The 26,666-nt window shown below is 44.3% G+C and overlaps 1 protein-coding gene across 3 annotated transcripts in view; it reads right to left on the reverse strand.

Moving 5' to 3' along the window:
* Positions 1-1,175: 1,175 nt before the first annotated feature.
* STARD9 (StAR related lipid transfer domain containing 9) overlaps positions 1,176-26,666 on the reverse strand; it is a 70,719-nt gene continuing 45,228 nt past the window's right edge. For 2 of the 3 annotated variants that reach the window (XM_017859638.1, XM_017859779.1), the window contains 9 exons: positions 26,260-26,443; positions 25,710-25,847; positions 5,390-5,477; positions 5,107-5,228; positions 4,356-4,420; positions 3,969-4,171; positions 3,628-3,722; positions 3,250-3,408; positions 1,176-2,687 (listed from right to left, as the gene is read on the reverse strand). In XM_017859638.1, coding sequence (XP_017715127.1) covers positions 2,586-2,687; positions 3,250-3,408; positions 3,628-3,722; positions 3,969-4,171; positions 4,356-4,420; positions 5,107-5,228; positions 5,390-5,477; positions 25,710-25,847; positions 26,260-26,443 — 1,156 coding nt within the window. In that variant the 3' untranslated portion in view covers positions 1,176-2,585. The remainder of the gene's footprint in view (positions 2,688-3,249; positions 3,409-3,627; positions 3,723-3,968; positions 4,172-4,355; positions 4,421-5,106; positions 5,229-5,389; positions 5,478-25,709; positions 25,848-26,259; positions 26,444-26,666) is intronic. The other variant, XM_017859704.1, reaches the window with a different exon arrangement.

Below are 26,666 nucleotides of genomic sequence, written 5' to 3' on the forward strand. Positions count from 1 at the left end.
AACCCCTAAGGATGCTGAGACTGAAGGGCTGGGCCATAACCCAGGCCTGGCTTAAGGCCCACTGAGTTAAAAACAAATTCTTGGGAATCTGAATGGAAATTGAACATGCTCCCGATGAAGGGAACTTCCTGCTGGTCTGTGGGAGGCTACTCTAAGGATTATGGAGATAGGCAGCTAGTGGGTCAGTGAACTCATCAGATTCTTTTCTGTATGTCTGCTCTGTGTCAAAGCTGTTTATAAAATGTGGTCCCCAGACCAGCAAACTTCAGGGTCCCCTGGGACTTCTTGTTAACACAAATTCTCTGGTCCCTCCCTGGGGCGACCAAACCAGTAACTTGGGGTAGGGCCCAGCCTGGGGGCATAAGAAAGCCTTCAGGTGATGCTGATATACACAAAAGTATGAGAACCACCCCGTGAAACCAAAATCTGACTCCACTTTTGCTTTTTGCTACAAGATCCCTCTCAATCTTTTCGGTTGCTGATTCAGTCAGGTCTGGTGTGTGGTTTTTTTTTTTTTTTGAGACGGAGTCTCACTCTGTCGCCTAGATTGGAGTGCAGCGGCACAATCTTGGCTCACTGAAACCTCCACCTCCCAGATTCAAGCGATTCTTGTGCCTCAGCCTCCCGAGTGGCTGGATTACAGGTGTGCACTACCATGCCTGGTTTAATTTTTTGTATTTTTAGTAGAGACTGGGTTTCACCATGTTGGCCAGGCTGGTCTCGAACTGACCTCAGGTGATCCACCTGCCTTGGCGTCCCAAAGTGCTGGGATTACAGGCGTGAGCCACCGCGCCCAGCTGGCTTCTCTATTAAGGCGGACAGGGTCACCTCCTGGTTATCCCCCAACTCAGATTCCCATAGGTGGCTCTGCCTCAGAAGCCCCAGGGCACTGTGGCCAGTGTTAGGTGTGGCAGTGACGGCTCTGGATCCTCCCCTTCAGTTCTTACTTGGGCTACAGTTGAGCAACTTACCTGGTTGCTATTTACCCTGCGAAGTAATGCCAAGTTCATGGGAAATTGTACCTACATGTAAACTGAATCTTTGAGATGGCTATGAGTGGGTATTGCCAGTGTGATCTCCAGCTACCTCTGCCAAGCTCGAATCACATACTTAGGCTATCCCGGTGCAGTATTTCATCTACTCTTCACTAGATAAAGTACACAGAGGACTTTCAATTTAAAATGTTCTGACTTTTTTGGTCAGTAGTCTTAGTAAGAGATTTATATGAAAAGAGGTAGGAGTATATAAATAGGGTGTTAAATATATCATGTCACCAAAAAAATTTACCCGAGAAAAAGAAGTTTAAAAGCAATTTTAAAACCTTCAATCAACAATATATAAATAACTTAGTCTGAGGTAAGAGGGAAAAATGCCCTGCCAACACTTTAGAAAAATACATCTCTGCCACACTATACAGAAATATACCTTCTACCACATCTTCTGAATCCCCAGTTACCCTCCATCTACCAAAGATTTTGGGCACGAGAACTAAAGATGAGAATCTTTCCCACCCCTACCACTTCCAGGTAAACAGAATATTCAGAGTTCATGTTCAGCCAGGTTAAAGTATAAGAAAACTGAACCCACTCTCCATCCCATCCAATCCCATCCCAGGATAGGTGGGGCCAGAGCAGAAATCATAGAATGCTCAGGACTCCACGCCTCCCAAGTGCACTGAGGTCAGTTCTGGAACTGAGCTTCCTCCCAACAAGCCACTCCCCTCCTCTGGGAGTTCATTCACCTCCTCTCCGTCAAAGGACAATGTTTAATCTCTGAAATTCCTCTTGCCTTGTCAGCAACCAGCATCTGGCTGCCGCTCCCACCAGTCCTCAAAAGAGCTCAGCCCCCGACCCTGACCCCAAATCTGTCTAACCTGGTTCTACAGTGTCTTCCATCTGACCAAGCTCTAGAGTGACGGCTCCGTATCAGAGCATCGTCGCTCAACACCCCGACTCATGCCAAGACCCAAGTGTCTTCTCCTGGGAGGGAAAGGGAGAAAAAAAAAAAAATCAATAAGAAAGTATTTTGCAAAAATTCAAGAGGGAGAAAAGATTCTGAATCCGTATTCTGGTTTGTGCAGCTGTTTTTTGAACCCTCTTTCTGTTTTGGTATTTTTAACGTCCCATCACACAGTAGAGCTGAATGCTGGAGGTAGATTCAGAGCAGAGTCTTGGCCAGTGGCTGCCTGATTCCCTACCAGCCTGCGGAAGCACCTTGCCAAAGCACTGCAGTCCCCTGGCTCTGCTGGCTGTGCCCAGTCCCCGTCCTTAAGTGGCCTCTTTGCTGCAGAGTCCCAGAAACAGGAAGGAAAGGTGGAAATCCAAAAGGGGAGCTGAGCTGCATTCACTCTGGATAGCCTGGGCCAGGAGCTCAGGCCGTTTGCTCTGCACTGGTGCCAGCTGTGACCAAGTACTGACCGGGCTTTGCTGGCATCCGTGGGCCAGTGCTGTCTGCCCCAGTTGGCCACAGCAGGCAGCATCAGCTTTTCCTGCACTGGGGTATAGAAAGTAACAAAGAGCTGCCACAGTGTCTCTCTTGAGCAGCCTGGGTCTGCATCTCGGCAGCACCATCTTGACGGTGAGATGCTAGCTACCAAGGAAGGAAGCCAATCTGGCTATTACCAGTGGCTGCTGTTTGATGAAAGAGCTCAGGAGCTGAGGTGGGAAGCCTGGAGCACCAAGTTCCACCTGAAAGCAGAGAGAGAAGAATTTAAGGTGCAAATAGATTTGAGAGAGTGTGCCAGGCGCACTCCAGCCCCATGGAGTTCCCTCAGCCTGTGGTGATGGGAGAAGCACCTCAGATTGTGGCTTCGTGTTTACAGGCCCCTGGGCTCTGCTATTCAGATCTAAGCACTGGCGTTCACCTCCTAGTGACAAAGTACAAGTCAAGGGACTGGGAGGGGAGAGGTGAACCAAACAGGTCATCACTCTGCTCTGCCAAGGTTGCTGCTTTTGCCTCACAATGACTCATCTGTCTCCTAAGGACACTGGGATCACCCACAGGATGCAGGTCACTAGGTATTTGGTAACAGCAGCTTCAGAAAAGATTGATGAACGCCTGTCTCATTCCCTTCTCTCCAATTCCCCAGTGACTCCCTTTACGGCAAGCCCAGGAAGCCCTTGAGTCTCCAGGTCTGAGGCCAAAGGGCCTGGGCACTGGAGGATGTTCAACAGTGAGAGAGAAAAATCCCAGGGGGCTGTGGGACCAAGTCAGCCTGTGCTGTGAGGCCGGCCACAAAGGAGTTATCACCTGGGCCAAGTAGATGACTCTGGTGACTTCCTTCCCTTCCACAGTGACGGGCTGCAAGATCCAGGCACTGGGCAGGATCTCCCCGCGAACCATTTTTCTGCTGGGTCTTGGCATGGATGTATCATACACAGACTGGGCTGCCATGACAGACAGGTGACCCTAGGGACAGAGGGAAATGGGAGTCCTGCCTGTGTGGTGTGGACAAAACAGGAACAGGCTCCCGTGTAGACAGTATGGTGAAAGGCAACACTGGGCCAGCCTTCAAGTCACCCCTACTCTGGCTCCAGCCCCAAGTTGCCCTTCCCCTAAAGGACCTGATGCCCATATAGATTGTTTCTCATGACACTTCAGCCCAAGTTCTTCCCACAACGTCTTTACCACCAAGGCAGGCACCTCTTTGGCTTCTACACAGACGCAACAGAAATCCCGCGGCTGCTTCAATGCACACAGGGTAGTGTTGCACACCAAGTACACTGGAGGGACAGGGATAAGGAGGGTCAGGAGGCCCATGGACAGACCTAGTCCTAAAGCTTTCCCGGTCAGGGAGCCCCCCACCATCACCCAACACCTAGCTCAACCTAGGCTGAGCAATCAAAGTAACCTGAGTACCTGGCCTCCCAATAGGGCTGCCTCCAACCCTCCACCTCTCTCCCCCAGCAAGACCCCACTGGGCACACCAGAAACCAGGCCCTGTGGAAGCCTTTCTTCCCTGGGCTCACCCAGGCTGATGCTGTTGGTCACTCGCTGATGCAGCCTTGCTGTCTGGATGGGCTTGTAATACAGGGGCCATAGAGTGGGGTCACTGACAGCTGCCCACACGTGAGACAGCGGCTGGGACACCACACCTGCCCCCAGAAAGCCATGCCGAGTGGAAGAAAACACCTTGTAGTAAAGCTGCACCGCCTGCTCCTCACCCTGGTAGCTGGGGGGAGACACCAAGCACAGAAAATAGGAGGGAGTCAAAAATGGGCTCCAAGGGTCACAAAGGAGGGGCTGAGAGTGAAGACTCGAGGAATCCAGGTAAGGGAAGGGAGGAGAGAAGCCAAGCAGAGTGACAAGCTTAGGACCAAGACAGACACTGTACAAAGGACCCTACACAAACTTACTTCCAGCCAGCTGTTGCCTGGCAGCTGAAGAGGTTGTGCAAATTATCCGAACAAGCAGCCATTACCTGGGGACACAATGGCCACACCCAAATTAGGAGGCATCGTAAAAACTAAGCCCCTGGGTTAGTCAGTCTGGCCTGCCTCTGCTCAATTCCCCTTTTTTTTTTTGAGACAGGGTCTAGCTCTGTCACCCAGGCTGGAGTGGAGTGGCGTAATCATGGCTCACTGCAGCGTTAACCTCCTGGGGTTAAGCGATCCTCCCACCTCAGCCTCCCAGTCTCTAGGACTACAGGTACACACCACCACACCCGGCTATCTTTTTGTATTTGTTGGTAGAAACAGAATCTCACCATGTTGTCCAGGCTGGTCTTGAACTCCTGGACTCAAGCAATCTTCCCACCTCAGCCTCCCAAAGTGCTGGGATTACAGGTGTGAGCTATCACGCCTGGCCTAATGTTTTTATTTTTTTGTAGAAACAGGGTCTTGCTATGCTTCCCAGGCTGGTCTCGAACTACTGACCTCAAGTGATCCTCCCGCTTCAGCCTCCCAAAATGTTGGGATTACAGGCATGAGCTACTACACCTGGCCTGAATTCCCCTTTTCTCAAGATGAAGAACCACTTTTCTCAAGATGAAGAGCCCATAAGCCTTGGGCTCCTCATCTGTCCAGCTTTGTTCCTACTTTCTCTTACTGCACACCCAGCAGAGGTCTGGGCAAAGGAATGGTGGGGACAGGTGGAGCAGTCACTCACGTCAGCCATAGAAGTGTCCACAACGTGCTTGGCCAAATCCTGGTAGGAAGAGGAAAAGCAGGTCCCCGAGTTGGACAGACTGGATGGTGAACAGCAGCAACTGCCCAGGGAGGCTCTGCGGCCTACAAGAAATAGGTGGAGACCCTGTGATGGCACTGAACATCAGGGCCTCAGGACAGCAACAGCTCTCCCGCAGACCAGTGACCCACTAAGATCCAGCAGCCATCAGCCCCCAAGTCCCCAGCCAGGCAGCTGGCTATCCCCAACACTCCCCGCAACTCACCGTAGGCGGAGTTCTTCCTCACTGCAGAAAGGCCGCCTCGCTCATCCCCTATCCATACATCCCTGGAGTCAGGCAAGTTTGTGTAACCCTGCAGAAGACAGGATACTCAGGACTGAGCCAGAAGGCAAGCACAAAATTATCTCCTTTGCCTCTGAACTGCATCTCACAGCTTCCAATAAGATGAATCAACTGCAATGGTCTTCCCAGATGGGAATACCAGAGGCTGGACATTCCCCCAAGAAGACCACAGCAATAGAAATTAGTATCTAGATGATCTCTGCTCACCTTCTAAGCCACACAGGCAGAGGCTGCTTACAGGGGAGTTCCAACAGGGATCAGAACAACCAGGGCCTGAGAGTATGGGGTGCTCTGCCAGCCTTCCAAGCTGGGGGGTACCAGGGATCAGTGCATGAGAGGCTCTCTGCACCACCCGGGCAACAGGAATGAGGCCATGGCTAGAGGGGGTTTAGCAGGGTAATAAATGTGGAAGATGGGATGGGAGGAAAAGTAACAGGCTATGAAAAGCTGAACGCTTGGCCCCCACCCCAGGTGCGGCAGCCAAGCTAAAGGTCCTAACTGGGGATTAGATGGGGTGACCCTCTGGATCTCCAATGTGGTCACCACACCCCCACCTCAGCAGGCTCCTCAACAACATGACCCTTGACCTCTGCTGGAACTCACAGGCACCCTCCATCCTACCTCCATCATCACCTCTAACCTATTGCTGCTCTGATCACAATAAAGGAGGAAACAAAGAGAGTCCTCTCTCCATCCTCATCTCCTCACCTGCTGCAACAAAGCAGGCCCTTCTGCCTCAGGCTTAGTTCTCACGCTGCCCTGTCAGAAGCCCTTCACTACTGATCACCAGTCCCTTCACTTGTTGCTTCCACCTCTTCCTCTTCACTGGATCCTTACTATTAGCCACAATACTTGGCTAATTTTTAAAACACTTTGGGGGCCTAGCAGTGGCTCACGCCTATAATGCCAGCACTTTGGGAGGCCACGGCGGTGGATCACCTGAGGTCAGGAGTTCAAGACCAGCCTGACCAACATGGTGAAACCCATCTCTACTAACAATACAAAAAATTAGCCACAATACTTGGCTAATTTTTAAAACACTTTGGGGGCCTAGCAGTGGCTCACGCCTATAATGCCAGCACTTTGGGAGGCCGCGGCGGTGTATCACCTGAGGTCAGGAGTTCAAGACCAGCCTGACCAACATGGTGAAACCCATCTCTACTAACAATACCAAAAATTAGCCGGGTGTGGTGGCAGCGCCTGTAATCCCAGTTACTCAGGAGAATCGCTTGAACCCAGGAGGCAGAGGTTGCAGTGAGCTGAGATTGTGCCACTGCACTCCGACCTGGGCACAAGAGAGCGAGACACCATCTCAAAAAAAAAAAAAAAAATTGTAAAGGCAGGATCTCAACCTGTTGCCCATGTTGGACTTAGACTCCTGGGCTCAAGTGATCCTCCCCTCTGCAGTCTCCCAAAGTTTTGGGATTACAGGTGTGAGCCCCTGTGTCGGTTTCTCTCATCTTTAAAACCTTCCTCTTCACTCTCCTGCCTTTCACAGATAAGCTTCTTGCAACTAGTCTTGCTGTTTGCCATCTCCCACTTCTTGCTGACTTCTGAACCCACCCTAATCTAACATTTGCCCTCGTCACTCCTCCAAACAGCAGTCACCAAGGTCCACGGTGTCCGTGTGGCTGGATCTTGTGAACAACTTCTGTCCTACACTTCCTGAATCTCTCAGCAAGCTTTGACTTAGCCAGTCTCTCCCTTTTACTGACAGAATCACTTCCAGAGGCTTCTCATCTCTCTGAGTGTTTTTTTTGTTGTTGCTGTTGATTCATCCTCTTCAACTGCTGACATTTTGGGAACCTTTCAAAATTCAGGCCTAGGCCCTATTTTCTCACTCCACAATGTATTCCTAGGTAACCTAATCTGTTCCCAGTGCTGAACTGATGACTTCCAAAAATAAATATCCATAAATTAATAAGTATTGCTGAGACAAATGGGCAGCCATCTGAAAAAAAAACAAAAGCTTGCATAGAGACCCATTTCACAGACATACCAAAATGGATCCCTTACGCTTTATGGATCAAAGATACACTGGGAGATGGAGGAGTACAACGGTATTACAAGAAAACACAACTGGAAAGGTAACTGTGCCTGTAGTACAGGTGCGTGGGAGGCTGGGCGGGAGAGTCCCTTGAGTCCAGGAGTTTGAAGCATGAGCCACTGCACCTGGCCTCAAAAATGTTTTAAGAAATTCTCAACAACAATTGAATCAAGGAAGAAATACAAACAGAAATCGCAAAATTATATTAAAAATGAAAATACATGTCACAAGCTATGGGAAATGGTTGAAGCAATGCTCAGAGGGAAATTTTAGCTTTAAAAACGTCTGGGAAAATAAATAAAAACAAATGAATTAATATTATGAACTATATGCCAACAAATTCAGTAACATAAATTAGTGACTCAAAAGTTAAACTGACTCAAGGAGAAATAAAACATCTTAGTACAGGCCGGGCGCAGTGGCTCACGCCTGTAATCCCAGCACGTTGGGAGGAGGCAGGTGGATCACGAGGTCAGGAGATCGAGACCATTCTGGCTAACACAGTGAAACCGTCTCCACTAAAAAAATACAAAAAAATTAGCCAAGCGTGGTGGCGGGCGCCTGTAGTCCCAGCTACTCGGGAGGCTGAGGCAGGAGAACGATGTGAACCCAGGAGGTGGAGCTTGCAGTGAGTCCAGACGGCACCACTGCACTCCAGCCTGGGCGACAGGAAAAACAAACAAACAAACAAACAAACAAACAAACAAAAACTTAGTACATATTTTATTTACAAATTTAAGATATTAAATTAGTGATCAAAGAAAATTTCAAGATAGCTTCATTAGTAAAATCTACCAAACATTTAAGGAATTAATACCAATCCTTCCTAGATGCTTCAAAAAATCAGGAGGGAACACTTGCCAACTCATTCTATAGGGCCAGAGTTACCCTGATACAAAAACTGGGCAAAGACATCACAAGTAAACTATAGACCAATATCCCCCACGAACACACACACATCCTCAACAAAACACTAGTAAACTGAAATCTAGCAACACATAAAAAAAGATCATATATCATGAGCAAGTAGGATTTATCACAGAAACACAGGGCTGGCTCAACATACAAAAATCAATGCAATGCACTATATTAATAAAAGAAAAAAAACCCGTAAGATGATCTCAGTAGACACCAGAAAAAGTATTTGACTAAATCCAGTACCTTTTCATGATAAAAATTCAAAAAACTAGGAATATAAGGGAATTTCCTCAACCTGACAAAGATCAGCTATAAAACATCCACAGCTAACATCACACTTAATGGTGAAAGATGGATACCTTCCTCCTCAAATCAGGAGTAAGACAAGGACATCCGCTCTCACCACATCTAATAAACATTGTACTGGAGATTGTAGTCAGCACAACTGGCAAGGCAACAACAACAAAGGCAGACGGCATGATTTGCATATAGAATATCTGAAGGAATCTATTTTAAAAAAAACATTAGAACTAATAAATGAATTCACCAAGGGTATAGGAGACAAGAACAATATACAAAAATCAATTTTATTTCAGCATAATAGCAATGAAGAAACTGAAAATGAAGTGAAAACAATTTCATTTATAATAACAACAGGAATAAAATACTTAGGAATAAATTTAATAAAATAAGCATAAAACTTGTACTCTGAAAACTTCAAAACATTGTTGAAATTAAGCCTAAATAAACACAATGGCATCCTATATTCACAGAGCTAAAGACTTAATATTGTTAAAATAGCAATGCTCCCCCAATTGAACTACCGATCAAAGTAATCCCAATCAAAATCCCAGCTGACTTCTTTGCAGAAATTGACAAGCTGATCCTAAAATTCATATGGAAATCTGAGAAACCCAGAATAGTCAAAGTAATCTTGAAAAAGAGCAAAGTTGGAAGATGCAGACTTCCTGACTTCTGAAGTTACAATAAAACTATAGTAATGAAGACAGTGTGAGGCTGGGTGCAACAGCTCACACCTATGTAGATCAATGGTATAGAATTAGGAGTCCAGAAATAAAGTCATATGTCTGTAGTCTACTGATCTTTGACATGGCTGCCAAGACAATTTAGTGGGGGAAATAATAATCTTTCAAACCCATGTTGTTGGGAGAACTGGACATCCATATGGAAAAGAATGAAATTCAACCCCTAGCTCTCACCGTATGTAAAAATTAACTCAAAATGGGTCAAAGAATGAAATGTGGAAGCTAAAAGCATAAAACTCTTAGAAGAAAACATAGGCATAAACTTTGTGATCTTGGATTAGGCACTCGTTTCTTAGATATGAAACCAAAGCACAAGGAACGACAATAAAAAATAAACTGGACATCATTAAACTTTTGGCTTCAGAGGGCACTATATCAAGATAGTGAACAGACACAAAGAATGGGAGGACATTTTCTGTGAATTATATATTTGCTAAGGGACTCTTAAAAAGACAAATAACCAAACCTTAAAATAGACAAAATATCTGACGAGCTATTTCTCCAAAGAAGATGTATAAATGGGCAAAGGCACGTGAAAAGATGCTCAACACCATTAGCCATCAGGGCAATGGAACTGAAGCCACAATAAGGTAGTACTTCCCATCTGCCAGGACAGCTGTCATCCAAAATAGGCCATAGCAACAGTCGGTGAGGACGGAGAGAAACACACTGCTCATACACTGCTCGTGGGAAGGTGAAATAGGACAGCCACCGTGAAAACAGTCTGGCAGTTCCTCTATGATCCTGCAACTCGACTCTAGATACATACCCAAGAGAAACGAAAACATATCCATACAAAAGCTTTACAGGGATGTTCACAGCAGCAATATTTACTAGTAGGCAAAAAGCAGAAAACGACTTTCTAAAGGCCCATCAGCTGAAGAATGGATAAATAAAATGTGGTTTATTCATACAATGGAGTATTACTCACCATAAAAAGGAATGAAGCACTCGTATATTTTACAACATGAAGGACCCCTTGTTGGGGGTTAAATCACTGTCTCCACTGAAAATATGTTGAAGTCCAAACCCCCCAGTATCTGTGAATTTGACCTAATTTGAAAATAAGTTCCTTGCAGATGTCACGAAGTTAATATAAGACAGTACTGGATTAGAGTGGTCCCTAAATCCAGTGACTAATGTCCTTATAAGAAGGTTATGTGGAGCTGGGCACAGTGACTCACACCTGTAATCCAACACTTTGGGAGGCTGAAGCATGTGGATCACCTGAGGTCAGGAGACTAGCCTGGCCAATGTGGTGAAACCCCGTCTCTACTAAAATTACAAAAAATTAGCTGGGCATGGTGGCGGATGCCTGTAATCCCAGCTACTGGGGAGGCTGAGGCAGGAGAATCGCTTGAACCCAGGAGGTGGAGGTTGCAGTGAGCCGAGATCGTGCCATTGCACTCCAGCCTGGGTGACAGAGCAAGACTGTCTCAACAAAACAAAACAAAACAAAACAAAACAAAAAAGTTATGTGGTAGCTTACGCTGGTAATTCCAGCACTTTGAGAGGCTGAGGCGGGAGGATCACTTGAGGTCAGGTGTTGCAGGTAAGAATGAGCTGTGATTGCACCACTGCAGTCAGGTCCAGGTGACAGAGACCCTGTCTCTTAAATACTGGGACAGACAGGGAGACAGACACAGAGAGAGACAGAGAGCACGCGAGTGAGAGCAAGAATGTCACATGAAGGCACAGACAGAAATGGGAGTGAGTGCCAAGGATTGCTGGTAACCATCAGAAGCCTGGAAAGAGGCCTGGAGCAGATCCTTCTCCCAGGAGCTTTCTGAGGGATATGGTGCTGCTAACACCAACATTTTGGACTTCCAGCCTACAGAACCATGAGAGCATAAGTTTCTGTTGTTTGAAGCCACTCTGTGAGTGGTAATTTGTTGCAGCAATTCCAGGAAACTAACACAATCCTGCAAACATTATGCTAAGAGAAAGAAGCCATCAAAAAGGATCATATATTGTATGATTCCATTTATATGAAATGTCCAGAATAGGCAAATCCATAGGCATAGAAAGTAGACTCGTGGTTGCCAAGGGCTGGGGAATGGTGAACTTAGGGAATAACTAGTGGCATGTGGATTTTTAGGGGGTAATGAAAATGTCCTAAAATTGCTGATGGATACACAACTCTATGAATATACTAAAGCCAATGGATTATAACAACAACAATAAAAAATCAATTAAAGAAGTGCTCAAGGGTCAGGCACGGTGGCTCATGTCTGTAATCCCAACACTGGGAGGCAGAGGTGCGCAGATCCCTTGAGCCCAGGAGTTCAACACCAGCCTGGGCAACAGGTAAAACCCCATCTCTAGAAAACAAAAATACAAGAAGTAGCTGGGCATGGTGGCGCACATCTGTACTCCAGGTAATCAGGAGGCTGAGATGGGAGGATCACCAGCGCCTAGGGAGGTCAAGGCTGCAGTGAGCCATCACTGTGTCACTGCACTCTAGCCTGGGCAACAGAGCAAGACCCTATCACAAAACAAACCAAAAAAACAAAAAAAACAAAAAAGGCATGTCCAAAGGACACAAGACCCAAGCTGAAAGAACTCCAAATAATTAAAGCTGGAACAAGCTGAACAATGAAATTAATAATGACAGTACCGTATTGAATTATTCCCCAAAGAATATGATTCCAAACTGAAAAAAACTAAATAGTTGAATAAATTAAGTGGTGGAAGAAGGGACTGTACTTTCTTAGAGAAAAGTTCCAATTAATAAATGTAGAAGAAAGCCAGGCGCAGTGGCTCATGCCTGTAATCCCAGCACTTTGGGAGGCCGAGGTGGGCAGATCATGAGGTCAGGAGATCGAGACCAACCTGGCTAACACGACGAAACCCTGTCTCTACCAAAAATACAAAAAATTAGCTGGGCGTGGTGGTGGGCGCCTGTAGTCCCAGCTACTTGGGAGGCTGAAGCAGGAGAATGGCATGAACCTGGGAGGCAGAGCTTGCAGTGAGCCGAGATTGCGCCACTGCACTCCAGCCTGGGGAATAGAGCATGAGACTCTGTCTCAAAAAAATAAATAAAATAAATAAATAAGTAAATAAATAAATAAATGTAGAAGAAATGAAGAGAATACAAAATTGCCACTAAAATATCACAATAATTTTTACAGATAAGACACACTAGTAGACACTAAAATCAGTGGATGAAAGTTTGAGGAAAAACAGGATTTTCCATAGTCTCCAAGATTTTTTGGGGGGGAGAGGGCAGGGGATGGAGTCTTGCTCTGTCTCCCAGGCTGGACTGCAGTGGCACCATCTCGGCTCAATGCAACCCCTGCCTCCCGGGTTCAAGCTATTCTCCTGTCTCAGCCTTCTGAGTAGCTGGCCACCATGCCTGGCTAATTTTTATATTTTTAGTAGAGACGGGGTTTCACCATACTAACCAGGCTGGTCCTGAACTCCTGACCTCATGATCACCCACCTCTGCCTCCCTAAGTGCTGGGATTACAGGCGTGAGCCACCGTGCCCAGCCAGTCTCCAAGACTTTTTGAGACAGGGTCTTCCTCTATCCAAGGCCAATGGTGCAATCATGGCTCACTGTAACCTCCATTCCCCTCCAGTCTCAAGCGATCCTCCCACCACAACCTCCCAAGTAGCTGGGACCACAGGCATGCACCACCAACATAGCTTTTGTGTGTGTGTGTGTGTGTGTAGAGATGGCGTATCACTATGCTGCCCAGGCTGATCTCAAAATATTGGACTCAAGTGATCCTCCTGCCTCATCTTTCCAAAGCACTGGAATTACAGGTGTGAGCCACCACATTCAGCCATGTTTATTAATCATAAAGGGCAAAATAGCAACATTCAGTGGAGAGACTCCCAAATACCACCTTAACATCAAAGTTTACATCATCAGAAATAGGATAGATTGGTATCCAGTAACCTCTGATACAATGCACTGAGAATAAGGTATTGCGTGAGACATACTTACACTATAAAACTATTTGTTGTCTCTCTAAAATTTGAATTTAACTAGCATCCCGTATTTTTCTTTGCCTAATCTGTCAACCCTGAGAAGGGCAAATCACTTTTATGGTATTTTTTGCCAAAAAATGCATAACTTCAATCCAACCATGAGAAAACCACAGACACGATCCTTTTGCAGTTCGTAAGCATGATAATTGGGTTTTCACATACATGTCTGAGAAGTGCCTCTCTCAAACCTTGTTAAGTGAGCACATTACCTGTCTTACATGAAAAATAAAAATAAAAAAGAAAGTAACAGCAGATAAAACACATTCCAAAAAATTACTGACCAAGAAGCAAGAAAAGACTGAGAAACTATCACAGCAAAAAGAAATTGATCACAATATACACAGAAATGAACAAGTTAGAATCAAATCTGGCTCCAGGAGAGACGAAAAATCTAAACCAAAGGTTGGCAAACTTTTTATGTAGGGAGCTAGATACTAAATATTTAAGGCTTCGTGGGCCATTTGAGTAGTGGCAGCTACTCTACTCTCTGCCACTGTAGTGGGAACACGACCATGTACATGAATGGGCATGACTGTATTCCAGTAAAACTTTATTTACAAAAACAGGAAGCAGGTCACATCTGGCCAAAGGGCCATATTTTGCTAAACGCTGATCTTAACAGACCATTTTCCATTGAAGAAGTTTTTCAAAGAACTAATCCCCTGCTGAAACACCAAGCCTTGTCAATTTAAAAGGATTATTATATCCAACTTTAAAAGATGATTGAAAAGAAAATTTTTTTTTGAAACAGGGTCTTGCTCTGTCACCCAGGCTGGAGTGCAGTGGCGTGATCACAGCTCACCACAGCCTCGACTTCCCAGGCTCAAGCAATCTTCCCACCACAGCCTCCTAAGTAGCTAGGACTACAGGTGTGCAGCACCACGCCTGGCTTTTTTTTTTTTTTTCTATGTTGCCCTGTCTGGACTCAAACTCCTGGGCTCAAGTAATCCTCCTGCCGCAGCCTCCCCAAGTGCTGAGATTACAGGTGTGAGCCACCATGTCTGGCTCTCAAATTTTTTTACTTTTCATCCCCATTTCGCTGTCCCACCAAAATCATTCTGATATGCTTAGAGTATATATTTTTGTTTGTATGTGTTCTTGCAAAAAGTTATTGTTTTATATATTGTAGTTATATACTGTATATGTTGTTTAATTTACAAATAGTAACATGTCTCATTTTATGGGCAGATCATGAGGTCAGGAGTTTAAGACCAGCCTGGTCAACAGAGTGAAACTCTGTCTCTACTAAAAATACAAAAAAATAAGCTGGGCATGGTGGCAGGCACCTGTAGTCCCAGCTACTAGGGAGGCTGAAGCAGGAGAATCTCTTAAGCCCAGGAGTCGGAGGTTGGAGTGAGCTGAGATCGTGCCACTGCACTCCAGCCTCAACGACACAGCGAGACTCTGTTTCAAAAAGAAAAAAAAAAGTTTTTCACTCAGTATTCTGCCTAGGTATTTAATGTGTTGATTTCAATTCTTGCATAGTATTAATATTTCATGTGTGCAACTACCACATTTTACCTATCCATTCTCAGTCATGGATTCAGGAATGTTCTCCAACTCATTGCCACTTCAAATAATGCCTTAATAAACAATTCCTTACATGTTCTCTCATAACCTATGGAAACATTGCTGAGTCATAGGAACCTACAATGGTTCCAATATCCTCAAAGTCCTGCCAAAATCTGGCATCATCTGGCTTCCTAAATTTTGCCAATTTAATAGGTATAAAGTTTTATTACCTTTTAACTATTCATAAACCTTGAAAAGGAAAAGTACCACCTTTCTTTCCTATAAAAGGAGTAGAACATTGGTAACAAAACCTAAAGAATATATTGTGAAAGCAAAAACCACAGAAAAATTCAAATATTGATGCAAAATTCTAAAATATAAGTGGACTCCAACAACACATTAAAAGAACAGTACATCAGAATCGTAAATATATATTATAGGATTTATTCCAGGATTGCAAGAATAGTTCAATATTAGCCCAAAAATAGATAGATGGATGTATGAATGAATGAAATCATCTCCAAAGACTCTGAAATACACATTCTGGATAAGAATACGCTATAAGCTAGGAATAGTTGGATACTTCCTTAGTATTGCAAAAACATATCTATCTCAGCTCAAAAGCTATAAAAAAGCCAGGTGTGGTGGCTCACGCCCATAATCACAGTACTTTGGGAGGCCGAGATGGGTGGATCACCTGAGGTCAGGGGTTCAAAACCAGCCTAGCCAACATGGGGAAACCCAAACTCTACTAAAAATACAAAAATTAGCCAGGCATGGTGGCAGGCGCCTGTAATCCCAGCTACTTGGGAGGCTGAGGCAGGAGAATCGTTTACAGATCGAGGTGAAGGCTGCAGAGAGCCAAAATCATGCCAATGCACTCCAGCCTGGGCAACAGAGCGAGACCATCTCAAAAAAAAAAAAAAAAAAAAAAGAAAGAAAGAAATTAAGATAGGTACATGTATTAGCAGCTACTAAATTAGTAGTGCAGGTCTAGGGAATCAACCAAAAAAATAGATGCAAAATTAATTCACAGCAATCAATAGCTTTAATACATACAAAATAATCAGAAGATATAAGAGAAGGAAAAACCTATTTACAAAAGTAACAAAAACCTTAAAATACTCAGAAATAAATCTGACAAGAAATGTGAGAGACATATGAAAACTTTAAAAATACAAAAAGAAAGATTGAAACTAGTATGTTCTTGGTTAGAAAATTCTACAGCATAAGTTGTGGTTTCTCCCTAAGTCAATCCACATGATCCTATTAAAAACAGTAACAAGTTCTTGCAACTGAACTAGACAAGGTGAGATCCTAAATTTCATATAAAAAATAAACAACAGGCCGGGCGTGGTGGCTGGCTCATCCCAGCACTTTGGGAGGCCGAGGCAGGTGGATCACTTGAGGTTAGGAGTTCGAGATAAGCCTGGCCAACATGGTGAAACCCCATCTCTACTAAAAATACAAAAATTAGCCAGGCATGGTGGCGGGCACCTGTAATCCGAGCTACTCAGCAGGCTGACAGGAGAATCGCTTGAACCCAGGAGGCGGGGGTTGCAGTAAGCTGAGATCGCACCAGTGCACTCCAGCCCGGGTGACAGAGTGAGACTCCATCTCAAAAAATAAAAAATAAAATAAACAAACAAACAACAGGCTAGGTGCAATGGCTCATGCCTGTAATCCCAGCACTTTGTTCAGCTGAGGTGGGCGAATCACCTGAGGTCAAGAGTTTGAGACCAGCCTAGCCACCACTGCAAAACCCCATCTCTACTAAAAATACAAGAAAAATGAGCCAGACGTGGAGGGTGATGCAGGCCTGTAGTCCCAGATACTTGGAGTACTGAGACAGGAAGAATCGCTTGAACCTGGGAGGCAGAGGTTGCAGTGAGTCAAGATGGCGCCCCTGCACTCCAGCCTGAGTGATAGAGCAAGACTCCGTCTCAAAATAAACAAACAAACAACAGATCAGTAACACAGAGGCACAGCAAGATGACAGAATAGGACCCTTCAGTGACAGTTCCCCACAGAAACATCAATTTGAACAACTATCCACACAAGAAAATATCTTCACTAGAGCTAGGAAAACCAGTTGATAGATAAAAGTACTAGATTTTACAAGGAGAAGAAGATGCATTAAAGAGAATAGGAAGGCCAGCTTCATATTATCTGCACCAACCCTCCCCCAACCCTAGGTAGTGATGAGAGACACTGTCCACATGGCAGAAGAGGAGGTTAGTGGACATGGGACTTTGCCTTAGAACCCAGTACTAAGTCTGCCACAGTAATACACAGAACCAGAAAAAACCTCACAGCCTAATTCCACGCCTGTACTCATGGACAAAGACTGTGGACCCACACTAAGCACCAGAAAAGAACTCACCACCCCCATCAGGATGAATGTGATTCTCACATCATTGGCCAGCTAAAGCGTTCTTGGGCCCCAAATAAATTTCAGCATGGTAGCAGCCTGGGCTTTGAGCATGACCCATGTCCACCCTGGTCAGGAGGCCATAGGCTTCAGGTGTAACCCTACATAGCATCAGTTGTGGCAGCCACAGGATTGCCCACATCACCTTTCCCTCCAACTTTAGGCAACATGGTGCAGAGAAAGACACCATCTGCTTGGGGGAAGGAGAAGGAATTGTGCATGGGACTTTTTTTTTTTTTTTTTTTTTTTTTAGACGGAGTCTCGCTCTGTCGCCCAGGCTGGAGTGCAGTGGCCGGATCTCAGCTCACTGCAAGCTCCGCCTCCCGGGTTTACGCCATTCTCCTGCCTCAGCCTCCCGAGTAGCTGGGACTACAGGCGTCCACCACCTCGCCCGGCTAGTTTTTCGTATTTTTTAGTAGAGACGGGGTTTCACCGGGTTAGCCAGGATGGTCTCGATCTCCTGACCTCGTGATCCACCCATCTCGGCCTCCCAAAGTGCTGGGATTACAGGCTTGAGCCACCACGCCCGGCCAACATGGGACTTTTCCTTGGAACCCAGTAGCAAGCCCACAACAACAAAACCAGCACCTGGTTCAGGGCCCTGGCCAGCATTACCACACAAGGTGGGGAACTCTCCCTGGGTCTTACTCAGGTCCATCTGGGCCAGCGACATTGGAGTCTATAACAAAGTCCTAGCTACACAGGCTTAGAGTGCCCTCTAGTGCTAAGAGGGCTACAGTGACCACAGGCTTAGGGAACTCAACAGTCAGGCTCCTTTGAATTCCTGGAAGGCCCTCTGAAGGACAGGTACAAACAAGGCCAGATTGCAAAAACTGGAATAAATATTATTTTTTTAATGCCCAGATATTGACATACATTGGAAAGCATCAATAACATTGAGGGAACTATGACCTCACCAGACCAACTAAATAAGGTGCCAGTGACCCATCCTGAAGAGATGGAGAAGTATAATCTCCATAAGCTACTCAGGAGGGTGAGGCAGGAGAACTGCTTGAACCCTGGAGGCAGAGGCTGCAGTGGGAAGATTGTGCCACTGAACTCCAGCCTGGGCGAACAGTACACGACTCTGTCTCAAAAAAATAAAAAAAATAAAAATAACAAATGTATGAGTCACTGGCATTCAAGAGGGAGTGGAGAATGAGAACAGAGGGAAGTAGAAAGTTTATTCAAAGCAATAATAACAGGGACCTTTCCAAACCTAGAGAAAGATACAAATATGCAGGTACAGAAAGGTAAAAAGTCCCCAGTTAAATTTAACGAAATAAGACTACTCCAAGGCATATAATAATCAAATTCTCAAATGTCAAGGACAAAGAAAAGGTCATAAAACCAGCAAGAGAAAAGAATAGGCTAGGTGTGGTGGCTTATGCTTGTAATCCCAACACTTTGGGACGCTATGGTAGGAGGACTGCTTGAGGCCAGAAGTTCAAGACCAGCCTGGGCAACATAGTGAGACTCCCATTTCTACAAAACACTTAAATTAAATTGTAATTTTTTTAAAAGAAAAGAAGCAAATAACAAGTAAAGGAGCTCCAATAGGTCTGGCAGCAAATTTCTCGGCAAAAACCTTACAGGCTAGGAGGGAGTGGGATGACAGTCAAAGTGCTGAAGGAAAAAAAAAAAATGTCAACCAAGAATACTTTATCCAATAACATTATCCTTCAGACATGAAGAGATAAAAGACTTTCCCAGACAAACGAAAGTTGGGGAAATTCATCAGCACCAGACCTGCCTTATAAAAAATGCTAAAGGCAGTTCTTCAATCTGACAGAAAAAGATGCTAATGTGTAACAAGCAAACATTTGAAGGTATAAAACTCACCGGTAAAACTAAGTACATGGACAAATTTAGAATACTCTAAAATTATAACTGTAGTAGATAAACCACTCCTATCTTTGCTATGAAGAATAAAAGACAAATTAAAAATAATAACAACAGGCCAGGCACGGTGGCTCATGCCTGTAATCCCAACACTTTGGGAGGCCGAGGCGGGCAGATTATGAGGTCAGGAGTTGGAGACCAGCCTGGCCAACACAGTGAAACCCCATCTCCACTAAAAATACAAAAATTAGCCGGGCATGGTGGCGGGCGCCTGTAATCCCAGCCACACCTGGCTAATTTTTTGTATTTTTAGTAGAGATGGGGTTTCACTATGTTGACCAGGCTGGTCTTGAACTCCTGACTTCGTCATCTGCCTGCCTCAGCCTCCCAAAGTGCTGGGATTACAGGCATGAGCCACCGTGCCCGGTCAGGGCATTTATTTCAACATCTTCTCTTGGTCATGCACTCAGCTTTTAAGGTTTCTCTGGGGTCTCCCTGGCTAAGAGGTGGTCTGTTCAGTCAGTTGGAGGCTTAGAATTTTACTTTTATTTCTCAATCAACATACAAAAATCAGTAGTGCTTCTATACATCAAAAGCAAACTATCTGAAAAGGAAAGCAAGAACACAATCCCATTTATAATAGCTACAAAAAAAAAAAGTCCCTAGGAATAAACTTAATGAAAGAGGTGAAAGATCTCTACAATGAAAGCTATAAACCACCAGTGAAAGAAATTAAAGAGGACATGACTAAATGGAAAGATATCCCATGTTCATGGATTGGAAGAGTATTGTTAAAATGTCCATATCACCCAAAGCAATCTACAGATTCAGTGCAATCTCTATCAAAATACTAACAACAGTCTTCATTAAAAAAATCCTAAAATTCATATTGACCCACAAAAGACCCCAAACAGCCACAGAAATTATGAGCAAAACAAAGCTGGAGGCATCACAGTACCTGACTTCAAAAAATACTACCAAGGTGTAGTAACCAAAACAGCATAGTACTGGCATATAAACTGTCACACAGACTAAAGGAACAGAACGGAGAACACGGAAATCCACACATTTACAGCCAAGTGATTTTTGACAAAGACAGAACACACAACGGAGAAAGGGCAGTCTCTGTGGTAAATGATGCTGAGAAAACTGCATATCCACATACAGAAGCATGAAACTAGACCCCTATCTCTTACCATATACAAAAAGGATCAAAAACTTAAATCTTAGACCAGAAAATAGGAAACTAGAAGAAGAAAACATAGGAGAAATGCTTTACGACATTGGATTGGGCAAGGAATTTTTGGATAAGACCTCAAGAGCCCAAGCAACAAAAGCAAAAATAGACAAATGAGGTTACATCGAACTAAAAAGATTCTGCACAGCTAAGGAAAAGAGTGAAGAGACATCCCACAGCATGGGAGAACGTATTTGCAAACTATGCATATGACAAAGGGTTAATATCCAGACTATATAAGGAATTCAAATAACAGCAAAAATCCCAAATAATCCAACGTTAAAATGGGCAAAAACCTGAATTCACATTTCTCAAAAAAAGACATTCAAATGGCCAACAGGTATATGAAAAAAATGCTCAACCTCACTAGTTTTTAGGAAAATCCAAATCAAAACTACAATGAAATATCACTTCACTCCATCTAAATGGCTGTAATAAAAAGACAGAAAACAACAAATGCTGGTAAGGATGTAGAGAAAGGGGAACTCTTATACACTGTTGGTAGAAATGTAAATTAATACAGCCATTATGGCAAACAGTATGAAGGTTTCTCAAAAAATTAAAGCAGAACTACCATATGATCGAGCAGTTCCACCACTATGTATATAGCCAGTGAAAACGATATTAGTATGTCAAAGAGATATCTACACTCCCCCATTTATTGCAGCACTACTCACAATAACCAAGAGATGAAATCACCCTAAATGTTTACAGGTGAATGGGCAAATAAACTGTGGTATATATACATAATAGAATAGTATTCAGCCATAAAACAGTATTCTGTCATTTGTGGCAACATGGATGAACCCAGGGACATTATACTAAGTGGAAGACACCAAGCATAGACAGACAACCACCACATGATCTTACTCATATGCAGAATCTAAAAAAGTTGATCTCTCACACCTGTAATCCCAGTGCTTTGAGAGGCTGAGGCAGGTTGATCACCTGAGGTCGGGAGTTTGAGACCAGCCTAGCTAATATGGTGAAACCCCATCTCTCCTAAAAATACAAAAAATAGTTGGGTGTGGTAGGTGCTTGTAATTCCAGCTACTCAGGAAGCTGAGGCATGAGAATCGCTTGAACCTGGGAGACGGAGGTTGCAGTGAGCCAAGATCACACCACTGTACTCCAGCTTGGGTGACAGAGTGAGACTCTGTCTCAAAAATAAATAAATAATGAAAATAAAAAAATTAGCCAGGTGCAGTGGTTCATGTCTGCAATCCCAGCATTTTGGGAGGCCAAGGCGGGCAGATCATGAGGTCAGGAGATCCAGACCATCCTGGCTAATATGATGAAACCCCTTCTCTACTAAAAATACAAAAAATTAGGCATGCATGGTGGCAGGTGCCTGTAGTCCCAGCTACTCGGAGGCTGAGGCAGGAGAATGGCATGAACCCGGGAGTGGAGCTCGTAGTGAGCTGAGATCGCACCACTGCACTCCAGCCTGGCGACAGAGCGAGACTCCATCTCAAAAAAAAGAAAATAAAAAAGTTGATCTCATAGAAGGAGAGAGTAGAATAGTGGTTACCAGAGGCTGGGGAGGGGATCAGGAAGAGGGTAATGGGGAGTGAGTGGTTGGTCAACGGGTACAAAGTTAGAAAGGAAGAATAAGTTCTGATGTTCTATTACACAACAGGGCGACTATAGCTAATAATAATGTAATGTATATTTCAAGTTGGCTAGAAGATAGGGTTTTGTGTTATCACCACAAAGAAATGATACACGTTTAAAGTGATGGATGTGCTAATTGCCTGATCATTACGCAATGTATACATGTATTGAAACATCACATTGTACCTCACAAATATTTACATTATGTGTAAATTGTAATAAAATAATACAATTTTTTTTTTAATAAACAAGAAAGAATACTCTGGTAAACTCAGAAAGAGAAGACCAATGAGGGTAGTGGTGGACTAACACTACCACAGGGTAGAATCTATTTTTTTTTTTTTTTGAGACGGAGTCTCGCTCTGTCGCCCAGGCTGGAGTGCAGTGACGCGATCTCGGCTCACTGCAAGCTCTGCTTCCCGGGTTCACGCCATTCTCCTGCCATTCTCCTGCCATTCTCCAGCCTCCTGAGTAGCTGGGACTACAGGCGCCCGCCACCACGCCCGGCTAATTTTTTTTGTATTTTTAGTAGAGTCAGGGTTTCACCGTGTTAGCCAGGATGGTCTCGATCTCCGGACCTCGTGATCTGCCCGCCTCGGCCTCCCAAAGTGCTGGGGTTACAGGCGTGAGCCACCGCGCCCGGCTGGGTAGACTCTATTCTAAGCTTTGGTGTAAGGAAAAGGGACCCCTTAAACAGGTGAGGCAAAGATAAACTAACAAGCATTATGGGAACAACTGGACAGCCATCTAGAAAAAACACAATCAGATCCAGACCTCATATGAAGATGACTCCAAAGGGAACAAAGATTTAAATATGAAAAAATAAAACCACAGAAGTTCTAGAAGAAACCATGGAAGAAATTCTTTATAATTTTGGATTGAAGAATGTGTTTCTAGTTATTATTTATAACCTAGATATCATAAAAGGAAAACTGGCAAGTATATCTGCCTGCATGGCCCCAAACAAAATAAGCAAGCAAAGACAAAAGAGAATGAAGCACTGGGAAAAAAATATTTATAGTTCATATCAGTCAAAGGGCTATTCTTGCTAAAAACAAAGAACTCTCGAAATTGACAAGAGAAAAAGAGAAATGAGCAAAGGATATGAACAGATGGTTCATGAAAAGGAAATAAAAATATTTAAGCATATGAGAAAAATGAGATATAATTTTCAGCAAAAAATCCAAACATTTGATAACATGTTGGTGAGAGTCTGGGAAAAGGTAAACTCTCAGCTATTACTGGTGGGAGTATAAATTAGCTCATCTGTGAGAGAAAATAGTATCTATCAAAAATTTAAATGTATATACTCTTTGTACAAGTGCCCTTCTGGGAATGTATCCCCCAGATATATTTGCTTATGTACAAAATGATACACGCATAAAGTTATTCACTGTACTATTGCTGATAACGGCAAAAGTCTGAAAACAACCCAAGTTAGAATACTGGTTAAATTACGGTGCAACTCTACAATGGAATGCTACGCAGCAATGAAAAAAATGAGAAAGTTCTCTGCATATTCAAATAGAGTTCCAAATTATACTGAGTGAAAAAGATATATAAGGTATAGGACAGTGGCATAATATGTTTTATTTTGTATGCATAAAGACTCCTAGGAGAACACCTTCCAAGAAACAACACTGCTTTCCTTGGGTGGGGTAAAGGAGAGGTAGACTGAGGGCAGGGACGGGTATTTCCCTGTATCCCTTTTACAGGTTGAGTACCCCTTCTCCAAAATGCTTGGGACCAGAAGTGTTTTGGATTTTGAATGTTTTTGGAATTTGGAAAATTTGCATATGCATAAGGAGATATGTGGGGATAGGATCTGTGCAAAATACAAAATTTATGTTGGATATATACCTTATACACACAGCCTGAAGGTAATTTCATATAGTGTTTTAAATAATTTTGAGAATGAAATCAAGTTTTGACTGTGTTTCAACTCAATCTGTCACATGAGGTCAGGTGTAGAATTTTCCACTTCTGGTGTCACAGTGCTCAAAAAGTTTTCGATTTTGGAGTATCCTGACTTTCTGATATTTGGATCAGGGATGCTCAACCTATATATGTATATATTTGTACCCTTTCTACTATATGAATATATTATCTATATAAAACATCAAACTTAAAAACATGCAATAAAAGAGAAAAAAAGAAACACTATTCAGCTGTTAAAAAGAAGGCCAGGCATGGCAGCTCACACCTGTAATACCAGCGTTTTAGGAGGTCGAGATGGGCAAACAGCTTGAGCCCAGGAGTGTGAGACTAACCTGGGCAACATGGCAAAACCCTGGCTCTTAAAAAAAATAAAATAAGTCAGTACTAGATTTACTGATATGTAATGATATCCCAAAGATATTTTTAAAAGAAAAAGCAAAGTGAGAAAGTGAGTACAGTATACTCCCATTCATCTGCTTTACAAAAAGACGTATACACATCATCCCTGGAAATACACACCAAACTGAGGTCAATGACTGCTTCTGGGGGAAGGAAATAGGAGACTCAAACATGCACCTGACATTGGATGTCCTTTGCTACTGTTTAAATATTATTTTTATTAAATGACGTTGTATTTGTAAAATGAATTTCAAATGTTCACCCCCAGGCAGATCTTACCTACGAGCTCGAGATTTCCAACTGCTCCACCTGGATTTCTCACAGGCATCATCAACTCAGTAAGTACAAACCTAAACTCATCATCTTCCACACAAAACCTGGTTCTCCCTCCAGTGTTCCTTGTCATTGTTCACATGGCCGCCCTTCAGCTGCTCAAGTCAAAAGTGTGTGTGCTGTTCCCAACTCCCCGCTCTGCCTTCCTCTAACACCCAACCAGTCACCAAGTCCCGTAGATCTCTCTCTCCATTACATCCACCTCTGATCATCTTCACTGGCAGTGCCCTAAAGCAAGCAATCATCTCTCAGCAGCCTTTTCACTTTTGGGAAGTCACACAATGAAATGGATTAGAAAGGGGGCAGAACTCTCATTATACTCCACATGATTTTCTAGTCCCTTCTCATGTCATTTTCCCGTCTCACTCTTTATATTCCAACCACACTAAACTTCATTTATAGTTCCTCAAACTCTTCGTCCTCAAGGCCTCACTTGCTAGGCCCACATCTTTCCCGATAACAGCACCACTAAGCTTTTACTGCATTAACTACCTCGTATCCTCGTATCAGTCTAAACACATTCTTTTCGGAATATCTCTATGACCTTCCAGACTAAGTCAGACCCCTGGTTTTATGCTGGTTTAGCAACCCTTCTTCAAACAATTTACTGCAACAATAACTAAACAATAAAATCAGTTGTTTAATATTTATCCCTCAAACAGCCTAAGGACAAGAACAGTTTTGCTCCCCGTTGTATCCTAAAATTATACCCACAGAATAAACATTTGTTGAATGAATGAATAAACAGAAGGAGCAGGGGGCAGAACTAAATGGAAAACCAACGGCCGGCACATAAGAAGGGCTCATGTCAGCAGTGGCCTCTAGGAGGCACAGCATCCCGCCCAGACTCCAGGAGGCACAGCGTCCCGCCCAGACTCTTGCCTTGGCAGTCTGGGCCCCTGGCTCATTCCCAACATCTGCCTACTCACCGCATTCTCTGGGGACTGGAGGTGGCCTGACAAGGCTGGGCTGCTATTATAGCCAGAGGTCATGCCAGATGAGAGGCTTCCATTCGAGCTGGTGCACAGGGAGCTGGAGTTGGCCAAGGTATGTAGTTTATCCTCTTCCTGGGAAGGACAAATCACCATTTAACCAGCTTCTGACGTGCCCTCACTGGCTATGCCCTCTCCTACCGAAAGCCACCCCTTCCCTGCTCACCTCTACTGCTCCTTTGTCCACCTCCCAGGGCCTCCCTGACTTAGCCTCACATGCCCTGGCTTTCTCAAAGCCACCACTGCTCATATTTCCCCATACCCTGCACTTCACACCAAAGCCTCTTCCTCCCAGGCCGTGGCCAGGGAAAGGAGCTGGTGTGATGATGTAAAGAGAGAGTGAGCCCAGCTTTGAGTTGACAACAGGGGTCCCACAGCCTCCTCCAAATGTTATGTATGTCCCAAGATTCAGAGGTAGCCACAGTGAAGGTGGACCAGTCTGAGGTCCAGGTCTATCCTGAAATCAGAGGCTTGCCCCACTCCACACCCTCAACAGCTGGGAAATGATCTGCTGGTGGATTCTCAGCTTCTCTTGTTCTGTCTGCTCCCGCAGTTGGTCTCGGGCCCGGGCAATCTCCTCCTTGGCCTCCTCATGGGCCTGCTGGTAGTCTTGCAGCATCAGCTCTATGTCAGAGGGTGGCTGAGCTGACCTTGACACTGACTCTGGGCTCCTGAGGAAGATCACGGGGTGGAAAGAACACAGTGGGTAGGTAACAGTTCTGGTGTGTCCATCCAAGGCTAGCTTGGGTGATACCATCTTCTTAAAAGACCCATCCTCCATTTGCCCACAGGGTTTTAAAGTTTGATTTTTTAGCCTCAGGAGAGGTTGCTGTACAGAGAGAACCAAGCCACGTTGAGACCCAGGCCTGCAGACTTGCATAGCATGTCAGAGCC

The sequence above is a fragment of the Rhinopithecus bieti genome, unplaced genomic scaffold, assembly GCF_001698545.2.
Source record: "Rhinopithecus bieti isolate Rb0 unplaced genomic scaffold, ASM169854v2 scaffold_495, whole genome shotgun sequence".
In the NCBI taxonomy this organism is placed as follows: Eukaryota; Metazoa; Chordata; class Mammalia; order Primates; family Cercopithecidae; genus Rhinopithecus; species Rhinopithecus bieti.